The sequence below is a fragment of the Prionailurus bengalensis genome, chromosome F2 (genome assembly GCF_016509475.1).
Source record: "Prionailurus bengalensis isolate Pbe53 chromosome F2, Fcat_Pben_1.1_paternal_pri, whole genome shotgun sequence".
NCBI classification, from domain to species: domain Eukaryota; kingdom Metazoa; phylum Chordata; class Mammalia; order Carnivora; family Felidae; genus Prionailurus; species Prionailurus bengalensis.
The window spans coordinates 49596171-49612787 of NC_057353.1; the positions used below are offsets into that span (position 1 = coordinate 49596171).

The 16617-nt window shown below is 33.6% G+C and overlaps 1 protein-coding gene across 50 annotated transcripts in view; it reads left to right on the forward strand.

Moving 5' to 3' along the window:
- The window catches only part of RIMS2 (regulating synaptic membrane exocytosis 2), a 604627-nt gene that overhangs the window by 303592 nt on the left and 284418 nt on the right, over positions 1-16617 (forward strand). For 27 of the 50 annotated variants that reach the window (XM_043601572.1, XM_043601575.1, XM_043601534.1 and 24 more), the window contains 5 exons: positions 8791-8858; positions 10677-10796; positions 13242-13341; positions 14145-14268; positions 16427-16473. In XM_043601572.1, coding sequence (XP_043457507.1) covers positions 8791-8858; positions 10677-10796; positions 13242-13341; positions 14145-14268; positions 16427-16473 — 459 coding nt within the window. Of the gene's footprint in view, positions 1-8790; positions 8859-8984; positions 9194-10676; positions 10797-13241; positions 13342-14144; positions 14269-16426; positions 16474-16617 lie in introns of all 50 variants that reach the window. The other 23 variants (XM_043601571.1, XM_043601526.1, XM_043601539.1 and 20 more) reach the window with 1 other exon arrangement.

Consider the following 16617-nt stretch of genomic DNA (forward strand, 5'->3'; position numbering starts at 1 on the left):
TTACAACTGTGTTATAACATAGTGGTTGAGAACCGCTGATGCGGATCAGGAAATAATATCCAATTACAGGTTGAGGGAAAGATTATTTGCTAATATTCTACTACTGATCATTTCCCAAATATATAATATATATTCATATTGGCAGCAGTAGTTCGATATATTTCCCTTTCTTTGCTAGGATTATGTTATTTTCCTTTAAGAAAGTAAAAGCCTCCAAGTATGTAAAAGTTTACTGTGTATTTCAAGGTAGAGTTTAAATGTCACCTATAAGCATTTCCTAAGTATTAATCTCTCCTTTTTCTGAATAATCAACAATTTTTTTTCATGAAATGCCACAGTTTTGATTCTAAGAAGCAAATTTTTCCACACTGTAGCATCTTAGGAAGAGAGAGAATTCTTCCATTAAATGCTTATCATTGTGTAATTGTAGCATTTTTTTAGTAATAAATAACGGTATATATTATAATTGAAAGTAACTTAGATGTAATGAAATAGAATACAATGGGTGTATATTAAGGTATGTTACCCTATGTTATGCTGTGTTATATGTTTTACCTGTGTCTTTCTAGAATGAGTTTCTTGAGGTCCTATTTGTACCCACAGAATCTATAACGATTTCACACTGTGTAATCATTAAAATAAATTCTCATATATATAATATGTACAGCCATTTAATCAATATTATCTTCCTAATAATAATGTATCCATAACCCCAAAGGACCAAGATTTAAAAAAAAACAAGCTAATTATGAATAATGTTTTGTCTTCCTATTTAAAATGCTGGTGTATTTTGGACGGCATTGGTTTTGCTTTGGAAGTTGAGACTTGGTCTAAAGAATCTATCTGGCTTTTTAGATCTACTGACTTTTATGTTTTGGTCCCTGTCTTTAAAACCTGCTGCTTTTGAAGCTGGCAATATATTAGGAACAAATTACCATAAACTTAGCAGCTTAAAACAACACACATATACCACCTCACAATTTCTGTTATTCAGGAGTCTCAGCATGGCTTAGCTGTGCTCTCTGTTTAGAGTCTCAAAGCTATAATAAGGGTGTTGGCCGGGCTGTGGTCTTATCTGGAGGCTTGACTGACGAAGAATCTGATTCCAAGTTCAATGAGGTTGTCAGCAGAATTCATTTTCTTGTGACTGGATGCTACCCAAAGTTCTAGATGGCACCCACAGTTCCTGAAGACAGCCTGCTGTTCCTTGCCACACAGGCTTCTCATCATGGCTGCTTACTTCATTAGGCTAGCAAAGATAATCTCTAGAGCAAACTGACTAGTGGTGCAGTCTTGCTAATGATATCATGGGAGTGACATTCCATCACCTTGCCATCTCACCATCTTGATTAGGAGCAAAGTCATGAACACCACAAGGTGGGGGGATTATGGGGCACCACCTTAGAATCAGTTTTCCACCCCAACAGTTGTTTCTGAAGCAAGTCCATGGTGCATAATTGGGAAACCGTTGCCTTAGAGAATATTCTTTCTATATAACTTTTTTCTTTCTTTCTTTCTTTCTTTCTTTCTTTCTTTCTTTCTTTCTTTCTTTCTTTCTTTCTTTCTTTCTTTCTTTCTCTTGGGTTTTGAGTCTCCTTTAATACTGAACATTGTCCTTAGGGGGGAATACACTTATGCTTTATTATCAGTTTTAATGCCTACTTATGAAGAAAAATGACCCTTCAGGCAGGTTTCAGCATTATGTCTCAAAATACAGTTCCTCAAACACTTGTTCCATGAGAAAGGTTAGTGTTCCAATTAAGTTTGTGGAAATTATATGTTATATAATCCTTGTAAAAAAGCATATTGTCATTGCTATCTGAAAAATCCTTCACTCAAGAAATCTTATTTAGTTGCATTTAATCCAGAGTTTTCCATATTTATTTGACTAGAGGATCTTTATATCACTCAACCTATTAACATTTTGCAGAATCCATGTTCCATGTTGGGAAATGCCAACATATCTAGCTTGACAAGTTAAAGAGAAGGGTAGAAAGTTAGGAAGAGAAATGAGAGGAAAAATAAAAGATTATAGACGAATATTCCCTGTCTATTTTAGAATGGAAGTTGATTATTTCATGTTAATAATGATGAAAATGATAATACCATCAAATTGGGGTAACTCTACAATTTGCAAAGAACTTTCATGACCATTATCATATTTAAACCTCTCAACAATCTGTGATATATCACAGTTAATCTCTTTTTATACAGATGAGGAAATGAGGCCTAATGTATTACTTGACTTGCCCAAGTCATAAATTTAATAAGGAGTGAAACCAATACTTTAACATAGGTTTCATGGCTCTAACTATAAAACTCTTTCTGTTGCAACATGCTGTTTCCTTAAAGTGTGGTTAAAGTTAAAAATGAGGATGTTGCAGAATATTTTTATATAATATATGATTTAATTGCAAAACCTCTGTTAATCTAAAGTAATGAAAACAATGACATAAATAGTTAATAAACTCTTTTATTCACTTAAGGACTTAGAAAACATGTAATAAATGGAATATCTGAACTGTTTTCTCTGAGTATTCAACACACAACACACACATACACATAAACACACACAGTATTGGATTAGTTTGTATTTTACAGCAGAGGTAAGTGAAGGAGAAAATCTTAGCCTGAAATGTAAGTCTTTGATTACTTTTTAAAATCAGGTTTCATATTTAAATGTGTTTAACTGGCTCTAATAGAATCATTGAATGTCAGAGTTACATAGAGTTTAGTGCGCTTTTGTGGAACTTCCAACTGAAGCAATGACCTTCTCTACATTATGCTGACAAATGGTACTACAGCCTTTTCTTTGAATTATAAAAGTTGCAAAGGTAGCACACAGAAACCCCATGTGCCCTTCACCCAGTTTCTTTCAATGATTACATCTTGTATAAGTATAGTACAATATCAAAACCAAGAAATTGACATCAACTTATATAGTTTATATAGTTTTATGACATCACATATATGGATTTATAAACCCCTGCTATTATAAAGATACAGAACTACTGTACTGTAACAAAGATCTTTGTTATGCTACCCTTTATAGTAACATTTTCTTCCTCCCCCTGCTCATCCCTAACCTCTACAAAGCACTGATTTATTTTTCATCTCTATAATTTTATCATTCAAAGAATATTGTGTGAATGAAATCATATGGTATGTAACATTTTGTGACCTTTTTTTTCCCCCATTCTGTATATTGCCCTTGAGGTCCATCTATGTTGTATGTATCAATAGTTTTTTCCTTTTTATTACTGACTAATATTCAATGGTATGGATTTGCCACAATTTGGTCATTTGCCTATTGAAAGATATTTTGGTTGTTTCTACTTTTTGGCTACATATTTATCCTTATTACAAATAAAGGTATCCTTTTTGGTGAAATTTCTCTTCATATAAAGAGTTCAGCCTTTTACCATTAAGTACAATCTTAGCAATAGTTTTTTTTTTTTTTTTTTTTTTTTTTGGTCAATGTCCTTTATTTATTTGAGCAAGTTCTCCTCTATCTATTCCTTGTTTTTCGAGAGGTTTTTTTTTTTAATCATGTTTTTTCTGCATCAATGTGATTTTTGTCTTTTAATTTGTGAATCTAACAGGTTGCATTAATTTTCAATATTCAACCAGGCTTGCCTTCCAGCAATAAACCCCATTTGGTCAGAGCGCCAATAGTTATTATATATTGCTGAATTGTATTTGCTAATATTTTGTTAAGTGTTTCTCTGTTCATAAGGGATATTGGTCTGCATTTCTTTTGTTGTTTGCCATTTTCTTTTTTGTATTTTGTTCCCTCTGATTTTTGTTTCTGTTTTTTCTTGCCTTCCAATGGATTATTTGAACATTTTTTTAAGAATCGCATTTTGATTCATCTGTAATGTTTTTTGAGTGTATTTCTTTGCAAAGATTTGTGCGTGTGTGTGTGTGTGTGGCTGTTCTAATATATATGCACAACTTATCACATCCTACTCGTGTTTACATTTTACTGGAGTGGTGTGTAGAAACCTTACGTACATTAAGTTCCTTTCCCTTTCCCTGTTTCTAATGTAATTTTCTTACATATTTCTTCCATATATGTCAAAAGCACATCAAACAATGTACCCTTTTGCTTCAAACACCAAATATAATTTAGAAAGTTCAAGAGGAAAAGGGAAGTCTATTGTATTTACCCATATTTTTGCTTATTATATTCTTTATTCCTTCTCAGTATTTCAGGTTCCTTCTTCTTCTTTTTTTTTTTTTTTTTTTTGTTTATTTTTGTTTCCAGAACTTTCTTTAGTCATCTTTTAGGTCTGCTGGTAACAAATCCTCTTAGTTTTCTTTTGTCTGAGAATGTCTTTATTTCTCATTCATTTCTGAGACATAATTTACCATATTTAGAATTCAGAGTTGACATTCTTGTATTTCAACAATTAAAAATATTGTTCCATTTTCTTCTGGCCTCCAAGGTTTCTGATCAGAAATCTACTGTCATTCAAATTGTTTTCCCTCTTTAAGTAAGGTGTTGTTTTTCTCTTGCTCCTTGCAAGACCATTTGTCTTTAGTTTTTAGTTTGATTCTGGTAAGTCTTGGTACAGATTTCTTTGTGTATTTCTTGTTTGGGGATTTATGTAGTTTTTTTGAATCAGGCTTAGCTTACACATTTTACGAATTTGGGAATTTTTCAGTCTCTATTTCTTCAAATACTTTTTCCATTTTAGCTTCTTTTTCTTCTTCTGAGACTACAATGACATGAATCATAGATCTTTTGTTATAATCCCTCAAGCCTCTAAAACCTTGCTTATTTTATTTTGTTTATTTTTTGTTTATTTTTTCTATTATATTTTTTTTCTATTTTTTTCTATTTTACTTTCTTATTTTATTTTTTTAGCCTATTTTATGTGTTTTCAAACTGGGTGATTTCTGTGATTCTATTTTCAAGTTAATTGAATTGTTCCTCTGTTTTCTGTATTCTGTACTTGAGCTTATCCATTTGCTTTTTAAATTTCAGTTCTTTTTCAGTTCTAAAATTCCATTAGGTACTTTCTTGTGTCTGCTGTTTCTTGTTCTAGAACTGGAAAGCCCAGCAATATATTTTTGTACTGTTACCGAGGGAAGAATATTTTATTATCTTAGTTCTGTTCTTTGAAGCTATACAAAATAAGAATATTAATTGATAAATATTATTATCTAAATACTAATAGTCCTAGTAGTTTAGGACTATTTCATATATGATTTACATTGATTACTGTTTGTTTATTTATTTAATTTTTTTAATGTATATTTTTGAGAGAGAGTGAGCAAGCAGGGGAGGAGCAGAGAGAGAGGGAGACACAGAATCTGAAGCAGGCTCCAGGCTCTGAGCTGCCAGCACAGAGCCCAACATGGGGCTCGAACCAACGAATTGTGAGATCATGACCTGAGCCAAAGTCCAACGCTTAAGCGACTGAGCCACCCAGGCACTCCTTGATTACTGTATTTAATTCTTAAATAGTACTAATTTTTACTCCTTCAACAAATGTTTACTGAGCCTATCATATGACACTTTTTTCTTTTCTTTTTTTTTTTTTTGGCCAATCAAATATTTTTGCTTTGGTTTCAAATGGTTAAGCAGCTTGTATACTTTATTTACTAAGGAAAGAACTTCATTTGTGCTTTTTTGGTGGGTTGCAGGCCTTGAGAGAAAGAGACATTGTGAGCTGAGTTCTCACACCTTCACATAAACCAGACAAGAATTTTCATTTACGGTTTCCACACTTTATTTAACCCAGTTTGGAGATCTATCAGTGCTTTGTGTCAAGCAGTATTGTATTTTGAAAGGGTTTTCTGGAAAAGAAATACTTTCAGCTCTTTGGGTAGCCATAAAATTCTAATTGTTGATTTGTGCCATGGGAAAGATTGGGAAGCCCTTCTCATTTCATAGATTAAAGAGCATTTTTCCCCTACGAAGTGAATTTTGTGTATGTTAGATAGCACAATTTTATCATCCTTCACAAATAAACTTAAGAAAATTATCTCCAGTTGTTCTCATACATTATTGAGATCATCATCACCTGGTAGGTTTTAAGAAACAGATTCCTAGGCCTTATCTACAGAATTCCTGATTAATTAAGTCTTGATTGGTGCCCAAGAATTTGCATTTGTAACAAGTTCCTAGATGATGTTGATAATGCTGTTTAGAGGATTTCACTCTGGGAACTATTCGTCTACACAATTTTTCTACTGCCTCGTCTCCCTTTGATTCTTTAGTTACTTCAACAGATTTTAATTTTCATCATTCTACCCAAAGTGCTTTCTCTAACATCCTTCCCGATCTTCATGTCGCCAAATCACATGCACACTTGGCCGTCCCTTATCGACTGTATAGAAACCATTCACCATAGTTGCTTTCTCCTCCTGCTGAGGAAACTCTCTATTTGGTTTGCAGAACTTCATGTCCCTCCCTCCTTTTCTTTCTTGCATGCTCTTTCTCAGCTTCTCTTTCTCTCAGATCAAACTCTCAATGTTAGAATTCAGTCGGGATCCTCTTTATACCTTACTTTCCATTCTGTTCCTAAATGATCTACTTACTCCAATCTGTGTACTAGTAACCATGTACTAATTATGTACATAATTTATGTCTGCAGCTCAGACCCTTCTCTGTTACAACTTAACAAATTGAATTTTTATATGCTCACTTGAATGATTTATGGGTATTTTGAATAATATATCCAAAATCAATTATCATAATAAATTCCAAGATGTATATTTTTACCATTTTAATATCTATGAATTCTATAGTCAATGACATTTTAGATTCTGTGAAATAGAGTAATTCCTTCCTACCCCTTTCTAATAAAAAATGCTTTTCTCCAGTTTTTTCCATTTCGTAGTCTTTCCTTCCATTCGGTTATTATTGCCAGAAACCTGGGAGTTATCCTTGACTCATTAGTGTTTCTTAATTTTTTTTTTTTTTTACGTAATCTCTACACCCAACATGGGGCTCCAACTCATGCCCCCAACATCCAAAGTGTCATGCTCCACTGACTAAGCCAGCCAGGTGCCTCTCTTCAGTCTTTCTGAATACTCTTATATCTAAATCTGAAACATCTCTCAGTTCCCTCTTCTCCTACCTTATCCATTGCCATCACCTTTGTTTAAGCCGTAATTACCTGCCCAATGGAATATTGCAAATGCCTATTAACTCTTGGTGTCTTTCAACCCAATGTGGAGTTAGTACTTACATTTATCTTTTTAAAATGTAAATCAGTTCATGTCACCATCTTGCTCAAAATCCTTCAGTGAATGGCAGTCATAATCTCTAATAAGCATGAAAAGGCCTCTCTAAACTGGTGTGTGCTGCCTCACCTCACTTAGCATCTTTCTGGTTCAGACACACTGGAGTTCCAAGTTGTTTCTTCCTAGCATGCTCTTTCTTCCACTTTCCATCTGCCTGTCCCCCTACTTGTCCTTGAGGCCACATATTTCATTTCTCGTTTTAAACATCCCTTCTTCCGAGGTGTTTGCTGAGCCCAAAATCTGAATTAGATCCTATTATACTCTTTCATGGTGTGTTGAGAGTTCTGTCCTTTGCACGTATTATACTCTGCTGTATGACACTCATGATTTATTTATTGTGTGTATCTCCACTCTGTTCTATGTCTCACTGTTTTACTCCTTATGCTAGAGCTTAGCACAATACATAGCAAATGGAAGGTGTTTAGTAAATATTTTTAAGTAAGAGAAAGTACAACTAGGGCTTACAAAGATATATGTGCACATATAGACTAAAAATACTTTTTTTTTTTTTCAAATGTAAGGCAAATGAGAAGCACCTACATTTGGGAAATGGAAAACCTTTCTTAGTTGCCAGTTACATAAGTTGTGTGACAAAATTATTTTAAAAGAAAATGTACTTTTTATGAGTGCAATTTCTGCAAAAAAGTTGAAAAGTTATTTCAAAGTAATTTTAAGTTATTCATGACATTTAAGTGAAGATTTATTTTATTTTTCCTAATAGAAATTGAGTGACTCTGTTTTATCATTTTCTTACAAAACTAATCTTTTGTGTAACCAATTCTTCTTTTTTTAAGCCACCCAAAGTTTTTGAGGAGGTTTCAACATTATAAAGAATATCATACTACACTCCAGGAACAACGTTTAATTACTTGGCTTTTTGTTGTAGTGGTTATTGGCAAACCACTGTCTAATTTTTTTTTAATTTATTTATTTTTTTTAATTTTTGGGACAGAGAGAGACAGAGCATGAACGGGGGAGGGGCAGAGAGAGAGGGAGACACGAATCTGAAACAGGCTCCAGGCTCTGAGCCATCAGCCCAGAGCCCGACGCGGGGCTCGAACTCACGGACCGCGAGATCGTGACCTGGCTGAAGTCGGACGCCTAACCGACTGCGCCACCCAGGCGCCCCATCCACTGTCTAATTTTTAAAATGTTCCTTAATCTTTGCTCATGTCTATAGGCCAGCATGGAAAAAAAAATAGCCTGAGTAACAGACACAGTGGATAGTTTTTTCTTTTTTGGAATATATAATTTTTTTCATTTCTATTCCTGTTTATTATTATTAGCCTTTTCTCTTCTTGCAGAACTTTGGCCCTGTAGGATCCATCTAGAGTACATAAACTTTATATTCTGCATTCTATAAATTTTACTCATTTGGAATCTTAGCTTTCTCTTGGTATATATAGTGAGTGCTGCAGACAAAGTTCTTGAAACCAGAGAGGATCACACAGTTAACAATGTTTATAATGTCTTTGTCTGTCCTTTCTTTCGCTGTCTCCTTTACTGCACTCTTTGTCTGTCTGACTCTCACAGGAGACATGGATTACAACTGGTTGGACCATACGTCTTGGCATAGCAGTGAGGCATCCCCAATGTCTTTGGTGAGACATGTGGAGCCTTACTATTTAATTTTCGTTTTTCATTTCACTTTTCCTTTTTGATTTACACCTTTGCATGTTTTCTTTTTTGTATCTTTTTTTTTTTTTCTTTTTATCCCACACCTGTAGGGGACAGTCAAAAGGGAAAAAGAAAAACTAGTGAGCAGGCAGTTTTGTCGGACTCTAACACCAGGTCTGAGAGACAAAAGAAAATGATGTACTTTGGTGGCCACTCTTTGGAAGAGGATTTGGAATGGTCTGAGCCTCAGATTAAGGACTCTGGGGTAGATACCTGTAGTAGCACAACCCTTAACGAGGAGCATAGCCATAGTGATAAGGTACTGAGATTGTGGAGCCTGCCTTTTAACCTGCTCATTTGGTCTTCGTTTGCTCTCTGTCACTCATTCAAACAGAACATAATAAAAGGACAGGGCATTTCAAGGGTCAATGTAGCATTTCTTAAGGTGCAGAAAAGAAAAACAAAACCAAAACAAACAAACAAACCAAAATACTTCTCGCTTGTTTTGCTGTTTTTGTTGTTTGACGGCATACCAAAAAATAAGTAAATGAAATAAAAAATTAGGATCGAAGGAACGCTTTGTCTACGGTCGCATGAGAGAACTTTGTGATGTTTTTATAAACCACAAATATGAAGAATTTTTGGATTGGCTTATTTGATTGCTTGCATATGTTTTCCTTGGGATGAAAATTAAATTATTAATAGTTTCAATCCCAGGCAAAAGGGAGATAATTGGGTCTGTTTGCACAGAAAAAGTTGTTTTTCTTTTTTCCCTTTCACTGTCATTTTGCTCTTTTGTTTTATTGTCATAGCATTTTAATGTAGTATTAATTAGTACTAGAACCATTGCCATCTGCTTTGGTATTTATTATTTTTGCTTTTAGTGTAGTGAGACTTTTGAAATCTTTTTACCATATAGATGTGATTGATTGGAACTTGTCTTTTGCCTGCCAAATTCTGCATGAAGATGTGCATGTTACTTTTAGATAACTGTGAAACTGTGATTACACAAATCATTTACTTTGTTATTTGACATGTAAGTCATAGTGGATGGTGTCATGATTCGTAAAGGGTTTGGTTCTTCCCTGACAAAGAGATAAACTCCTAACATTTTCAAGCTGCTTCACAGTGGATACCACTGAGTTAGCCAACAAAGTTAATTTACTAAATGGATCAAAGACCTGAAAGAATCAATGAACCTACAAAAACTGAGCACTATAAACTAGCCTCACCTTTGAATCTGGCCTGTTTTCTCTCATGCATATTCAACTGAAAAGTTACAGGGGCTTGTGTATCGTTACAGTTTTAACCTAGAAACCTGTTTCAAGGAAGCCCTCATCATAGGTTCAAATTTCATGTTTTAATATAACTTTAGCTTTTAACTTTGACTGTAATTAAGTCTTTCAGAGCCTTCCAAAAGCGTTTGAAGATTAAAATATCATTTTTAAATGAGTTTAGCTACATAGAATTTCAATCCATCTTTTTTGTCTTGTCCATTTTTAATTAATCTTCAGCACGTGGATAGTTTGCATGTGTTTTCAACATTTCTCAGATTTTATAGAACGATATAACTGCAGTAATGTGTGAGGGCTCTGTTAGAATTTGAAATATTTGGATTTTGAAAAATCTTGACCTTATAAGCATAAGGTCATAAGTATGTGCTTTTGATCAATGTTTTGAATACAAACTGGTTTGTGTAATCATAACACTTTGGTAATCAGGAGTTCAGAGAGATTGTACAACAAAGGGTCCTTTATCGAAAAAGAACATTAATTTCTTTGTTTGTTGATGCAATATGTCAGCACCCTGTGACGTGGCAGCCATCTAAAGATGGAGATCGTTTAATTGGTCGTATTTTGTTAAATAAGCGTCTAAAAGATGGAAGCGTACCTCGAGATTCAGGAGCAATGCTTGGCTTGAAGGTATGTGATGAAACATATGAGGTTTTGGCTCTCCACTCCTTTGTAGATTTATGAGAAAAGCAAAAGGTATAATAACTTTCCAACCTATACTTAGTGTTTTTCCCCAATTTTCAAGAATTCCCAAGCATTTGCACTCATTAACCAAAACTTGTGCATGTTCCAAGTAATATTTTTTATCCAGTCAACGTGGAATTTCCTGGTCGATACTAAAAATTTATTGCTAGACCCTCTTTTAGAAGAGTCTTCAAAATACATTCTTTGCTAATGAATTCCTTTTTCCTATTTTTTAAATGCCCTTTCTCTGCCTCTGGAAACTTTTCTTTTGTTGAGCTCAGTAGAGCTCTTCTCTGCTTGCTGGATGGGATGCTGCCCGATTCATGAATTGTTTAGTAAAGCCAATTAGATCTTCAAATTTACTTGGTTGAATCTTGTTTTTTAACAATTGGAATATAATTTTTGTGTAAGGGTAGCACAATGTGTGTGTGGGTTTGTGAGTATGCGTGTGTGTGAGGAAGAGAATACCGTTTAAAGTCTGGAAACTCAAAAATACGTATGCTAAGAGTTTTAATATAAATCTTGATATATATTCGACTATAAAATACCAGATAGTTATTTGGTAAGTAGATCAATTAGAGCTCTGTGGGGTTATTTGTGTGTGTGTGTGTGTGTGTGTGTGTGTGTGTGTGCGCGCGCGCATGCATCTGTATGACAAATTAAAAACTGAAATGAAAAAAAAGAGTAAATGGTTGTTAGAGTTAAGCAGTTGCCACAGAAGTTGTCCCATAGAATACAGTGAATTATTAGAAAACTTTGGGTGTAAGTGGAATTTCCCAACTAACATTTATTGGGTGACTGCCATGGAGCTGACACTCATCTGAGTGTTTTACTTCTATTGTGTTATTTAACACACCAGATGAGAAACAGGCTTAGAGAGAGGTGTCATAACTTGCCCACGGTCACAAAGATGATGATGAAGGTGGGATTTAAATCCAGATCTGTCCAACGGTGTTAGAACAGTGAAGAGTAGAGGTTAGGAAGTCTTGGCTTGATTCCTGGTTATAGCAGTTATTAGCAACATGACATTGGGCAGCTAACCTTCTCTTAGCCTCGGATTCCTCATCGGTAAAATGGAGATAATAATGCTTATTGAGTTGTTATCATAAGCTTAAATAAAGCACTACACAAGCAGTTAGCACAGTGCCAGGCACACTGTACGATTTCAGCAATAATAATAGTGTAGGCGATTATTACTATTGAAGGTTATCAAGCCAAGGAAGTTTAAAAATGGTAACATAAGGATGTTGACCCATAATACCTATACATTTAATTTTCAGAATGAAACATAGGAATCTTCAGTTAATATTAACTGAACTGCACCTGGGTGTGAATCATTGCAACTTGGGATTAAATACATGCAATAAGTCAGTGATTTTTAAAATTCAGGTATCATTTGCTCAATTTAGAGAAAAAAAATAACTAGTTAATGACATTAATTACCACTGTTTGCTTAACATGCTATAAAGGTGATATAGTGATTGAATGGTAGTTGATCAGAAGCATTAATTTTTGTAAGAGGCCAGTCTTACAGGTACACATATGACTCCACAGCATTATTGCTGACATTTTTTTTCCTTTTTCTAACAGATATATGTAAATAACAACATAAAAGTAGAAAAAAAAATTGGGATGCCAATGGTTTAAAGTTTACATGAATTCAAATGAGATTCAGTACACTTTGTAATTTTCTCTGAAAAAAATCCATCATCATCATATACATTACCAATGTGCCTAAAATATTACTAACTAATGAAATTTTAGTAGATTATCATAACTGTCATGAGAGTAACAAATATTTATATGATCATGATATTTGAAATCTACAACTAGAAATGTTAATATAGGGGCTCCTGGGTAGCTCAGTTGGTTTAGTGTCCAACTCTTGATATTGGCTCAGGTCATGATCTCATGGTTTATGAGATTGAGCCCCATGTCAGGCTCTCGACTGACAGTGTGGGGCCTGCTTTGGATTCTCTCCCTGACTCTCTGCGCACCCCCCCTCACTCACTCTCTCTCTCTCTCTCTCTCTCTCTCAAAATAAATAAACTAAAAAAAAGGAAATGTTAATATAACTATATAGTACTGTAATAGAATGTTTTTAGAAATGATAAAAATTATTCTTTAAGACAGAAATTACAAATTATTCAATTTTTTCTAAGGTATGCAATATTTTTTACAAATAATAGATTAAATTGTGAAAATTTTAGAACATGTGAGAATAGTTCACATGTATTTAGTTCCTAATAATAACAGTATATTATTTAAAAATTATTTTTAGAATATTATAGTTTTAAAAGCTACAAATTGTCTGGTTATTTTTTACTTGAATCTGCAACTATGTTCCTTTGAACAGTATGCCTGTTTTAAACACTTTCCTCTTTTAAACAGGTTGTAGGAGGAAAGATGACTGAATCAGGTCGGCTTTGTGCATTTATTACCAAAGTAAAAAAAGGAAGTTTAGCTGATACTGTAGGACATCTTAGACCAGGTAGGTTTCTATCTTTGATTTTTTATATTTAAACTGTTAAACTCAAGTAGTTATAAAAAAGTTATCCTCGTTTGGAAGTGATTTGACCAAAAACAAAGGCTTCTTTAACTTAGATATTTAAACTTTATTCATTAATGGAAGTATAACTATTGTTTCTGGAGTCACATTAGATAAAAAGATTTTTATATTTACTGATATAATTTTTTTGCTGATGGATACTCTTATTGTGTATCTAGTATTATTTAGCTTCGTGTAAGCCTTAATTTTTCTTTTGAAAAAAATTCCAACAGTTTAGGAAACAAACTTCAGGGATAAATACATATTTCCTAAAATGTGTTACTCCTTATCTCTTTCGTAATGGATACTATTGGAGAGATCCTTGAATGCCTTAGAGAAGATGTGATAAGTTGTTAAGCGTTAAGCTTTTTTAAGAAACTTTAGATAAGGTGCTTTGTTGCATATATATTGAAAACCTTAGAATATAATCATAAAGTTTTCAAAGAGGTAACAGAGTTTAATAGTTTCCACAATTAGATAGTTTCTGGAGTTAGACTCCTGTTAAGAAACCACAGAGATAGCTTTTATGTCATTTTATTCCTCAATCCCTTTGTCCTTTTGGGTAAAAATACTAATCATCTCATCATCAAATTTGATGCCAATGCAACGGTTGTCAGTGGGTCTTACTCCATAACGGTGATTGTATTCTATGGAGTTCATTACAGTTTAAGATTGCTTTTGTTTCAAGTGTATTTTATGGGATTAGTTTTTCTTTCTAAGATTATCATTACTGGAATGTACTATAGGTGATGAAGTATTAGAATGGAATGGAAGGTTCTTGCAAGGAGCCACATTTGAAGAAGTATATAACATCATTCTGGAGTCCAAACCTGAACCACAAGTGGAGCTTGTTGTTTCAAGACCTATTGGGTGAGTTGGTCTGTGCACTCTCTACATGTGCCTTATAAAATTGACTACCATTAAACAATCTGTAGTGTGCAAATTACTTGGTTGTTCCATAAAAATTATTGTTTTGAGGACAATGCTTCTTTTCATTTTTATTAAAACAGCGCACCAAAAATCATGACATCACTTTATCTTATCATGCTAGAATCCACAGTTCATTAGAAAAGAAGAAGAAATATTTAGGTGTTTATTATTCTTATTGTCTTAGTGGCTTGACAGATGACCAAAGGCATGGTGGGAGAAGGAGACTTCAGTAACTGTTATTTTTATTTCTTTTTAAGAATTTTATTTAAAAAACTTTTCTTTTCCATTTTTTAAAAATGTTTAATTTATTTTGAGAGAGAGAGAGAGGGAGAGAGAGCACAAGTGGGGGAGAAACAGAGAGAGAGAAAATCCTGAGCAGACTCCACACTGTCAGTGCAGAGCCCAGCACAGAGCTCCGTCTCATGAACTGTGAGATCACGACCTGAACCAAAATCAGGAGTCAGATGCTTGACCTACCGAGCCGCCCAGTTGCTCCAGTAACAATTACTTTTAGAAGGAAAGTTTCATGAACTGTGGTCCTCTACATTGTGAAAATGAGGGTCAATGAATTTTCTGTATTTTTTCAAAATGGAGATTTCAACATAGGAAAGAGAGGGCCTAAGGGCACACTATTCCTAAACAGAAGGAACAGTGGAAGGAGCTTAATGACATCTTTAAGGAAACAGACCAAAAAAATAATCAAATACCAAAGTACTCCTTTTGTAATTTTTACTTATAGATGAAATTAATGGTTTCCAAAAGTTGGCAATAAATATCATCCTTTGTGCTTATATTATGAAAATTACTCATTAAATATCAGCAGTGTTTCCCTTACAGAAGCTTATATTCTAAGCCAATGTAAAAGATATACTTGTAGCTAAATAAAAGCAATAAAAAAATATATATACACTGACAGCAGCAAATTATTAAATACAAGCTGGGGTTAAGAGTATTCGAGGGTGGAGGCTATAGAAATTGTTTTTTGTTGTAGAGCACTAACGCCCCATTTTCATTCATTTAGGAAATATTTGAACTATATTATTTTGCACTCTTTTTCTGTTGGGGAAAATGACTCTACATTGCTAACTTAGTTTTATTGACAACTTTTTATTCAACTCAACTTTATTTACTGAAAAAGTTTTATTCACTACTCACATTCAGAGTACTGAATCTGGCACACGACATTATATCTATTTTTCATTTTGTCTTTTCATAGTTTTGTAATATGATAAAACTGCAATGTATTAGCTTAGTGTATTAATCGAATCTATTTGTTGGTATTGAAGGATCTTCTAATCATATTTTTGTTTACTATCTTTAATATTCTTTTATGTACTTTTCTGAATGCTCTTAACCTTCAAAATCTACCTCTCCTGGCAAATCTCAAACAAAAACGTGCTCATTTTTGGTGTAAGTGCAGTTACAATTTTTAAGTCCCAATGAAAACCATGGCTGCATTTTTTCTCAATGGAGTTATTGCACTCCATTTCAGCAAAAATTTCAGTCACAGTCTGAATCTTTAAATATTTCTTTTAGTTATATTTTATGTGCATTTCAATGTTACTGAATAAAGAATAGAATAGAATTCAAATATATTTATCACAAAACTTATCTTGAATTCAAAAATTTATTAGCATGGATAATCAGGTAGTGTAGCACATAGAAAATAAAGTATGTGTTTTTATAAATCTGCTCTAAGTGCATATGACTATTCCTTTTTAAATAATTGGGGTTAGCTCAGAATGTTTTTATTAGCAATAAAGTACCACAGCTTGTTTTTTCTTATTTATGTAATGCACAATTTTTTTTTTTTAAATTTTTTTTTTCAACGTTTATTTATTTTTGGGACAGAGAGAGACAGAGCATGAACGGGGGAGGGGCAGAGAGAGAGGGAGACACAGAATCGGAAACAGGCTCCAGGCTCTGAGCCGTCAGCCCAGAGCCCGACGCGGGGCTCGAACTCCCGGACCGCGAGATCCTGTAATGCACAATTTTGTTCATTTTATACTGTGCTGTTATATGTGGGTTGATAATAGTCAAAATAGCAGTTGCATTAGTTGTTGAAACAATTTCTTGTTTTCTCATTCTATCATTTCAGGGATATCCCTAGAATACCTGATACCACACATGCACAACTGGAGTCTAGTAAGTTTCATTTATATTAGAAGAAAATAATAATGTCATTCAAGTATTTAATCAATTAACACAAACTAAGAAATATAATAATCTTGTTACCAAATACATAGTCATATACAAATGAAAAAATTTAGCATTATTTCATGTTATTGT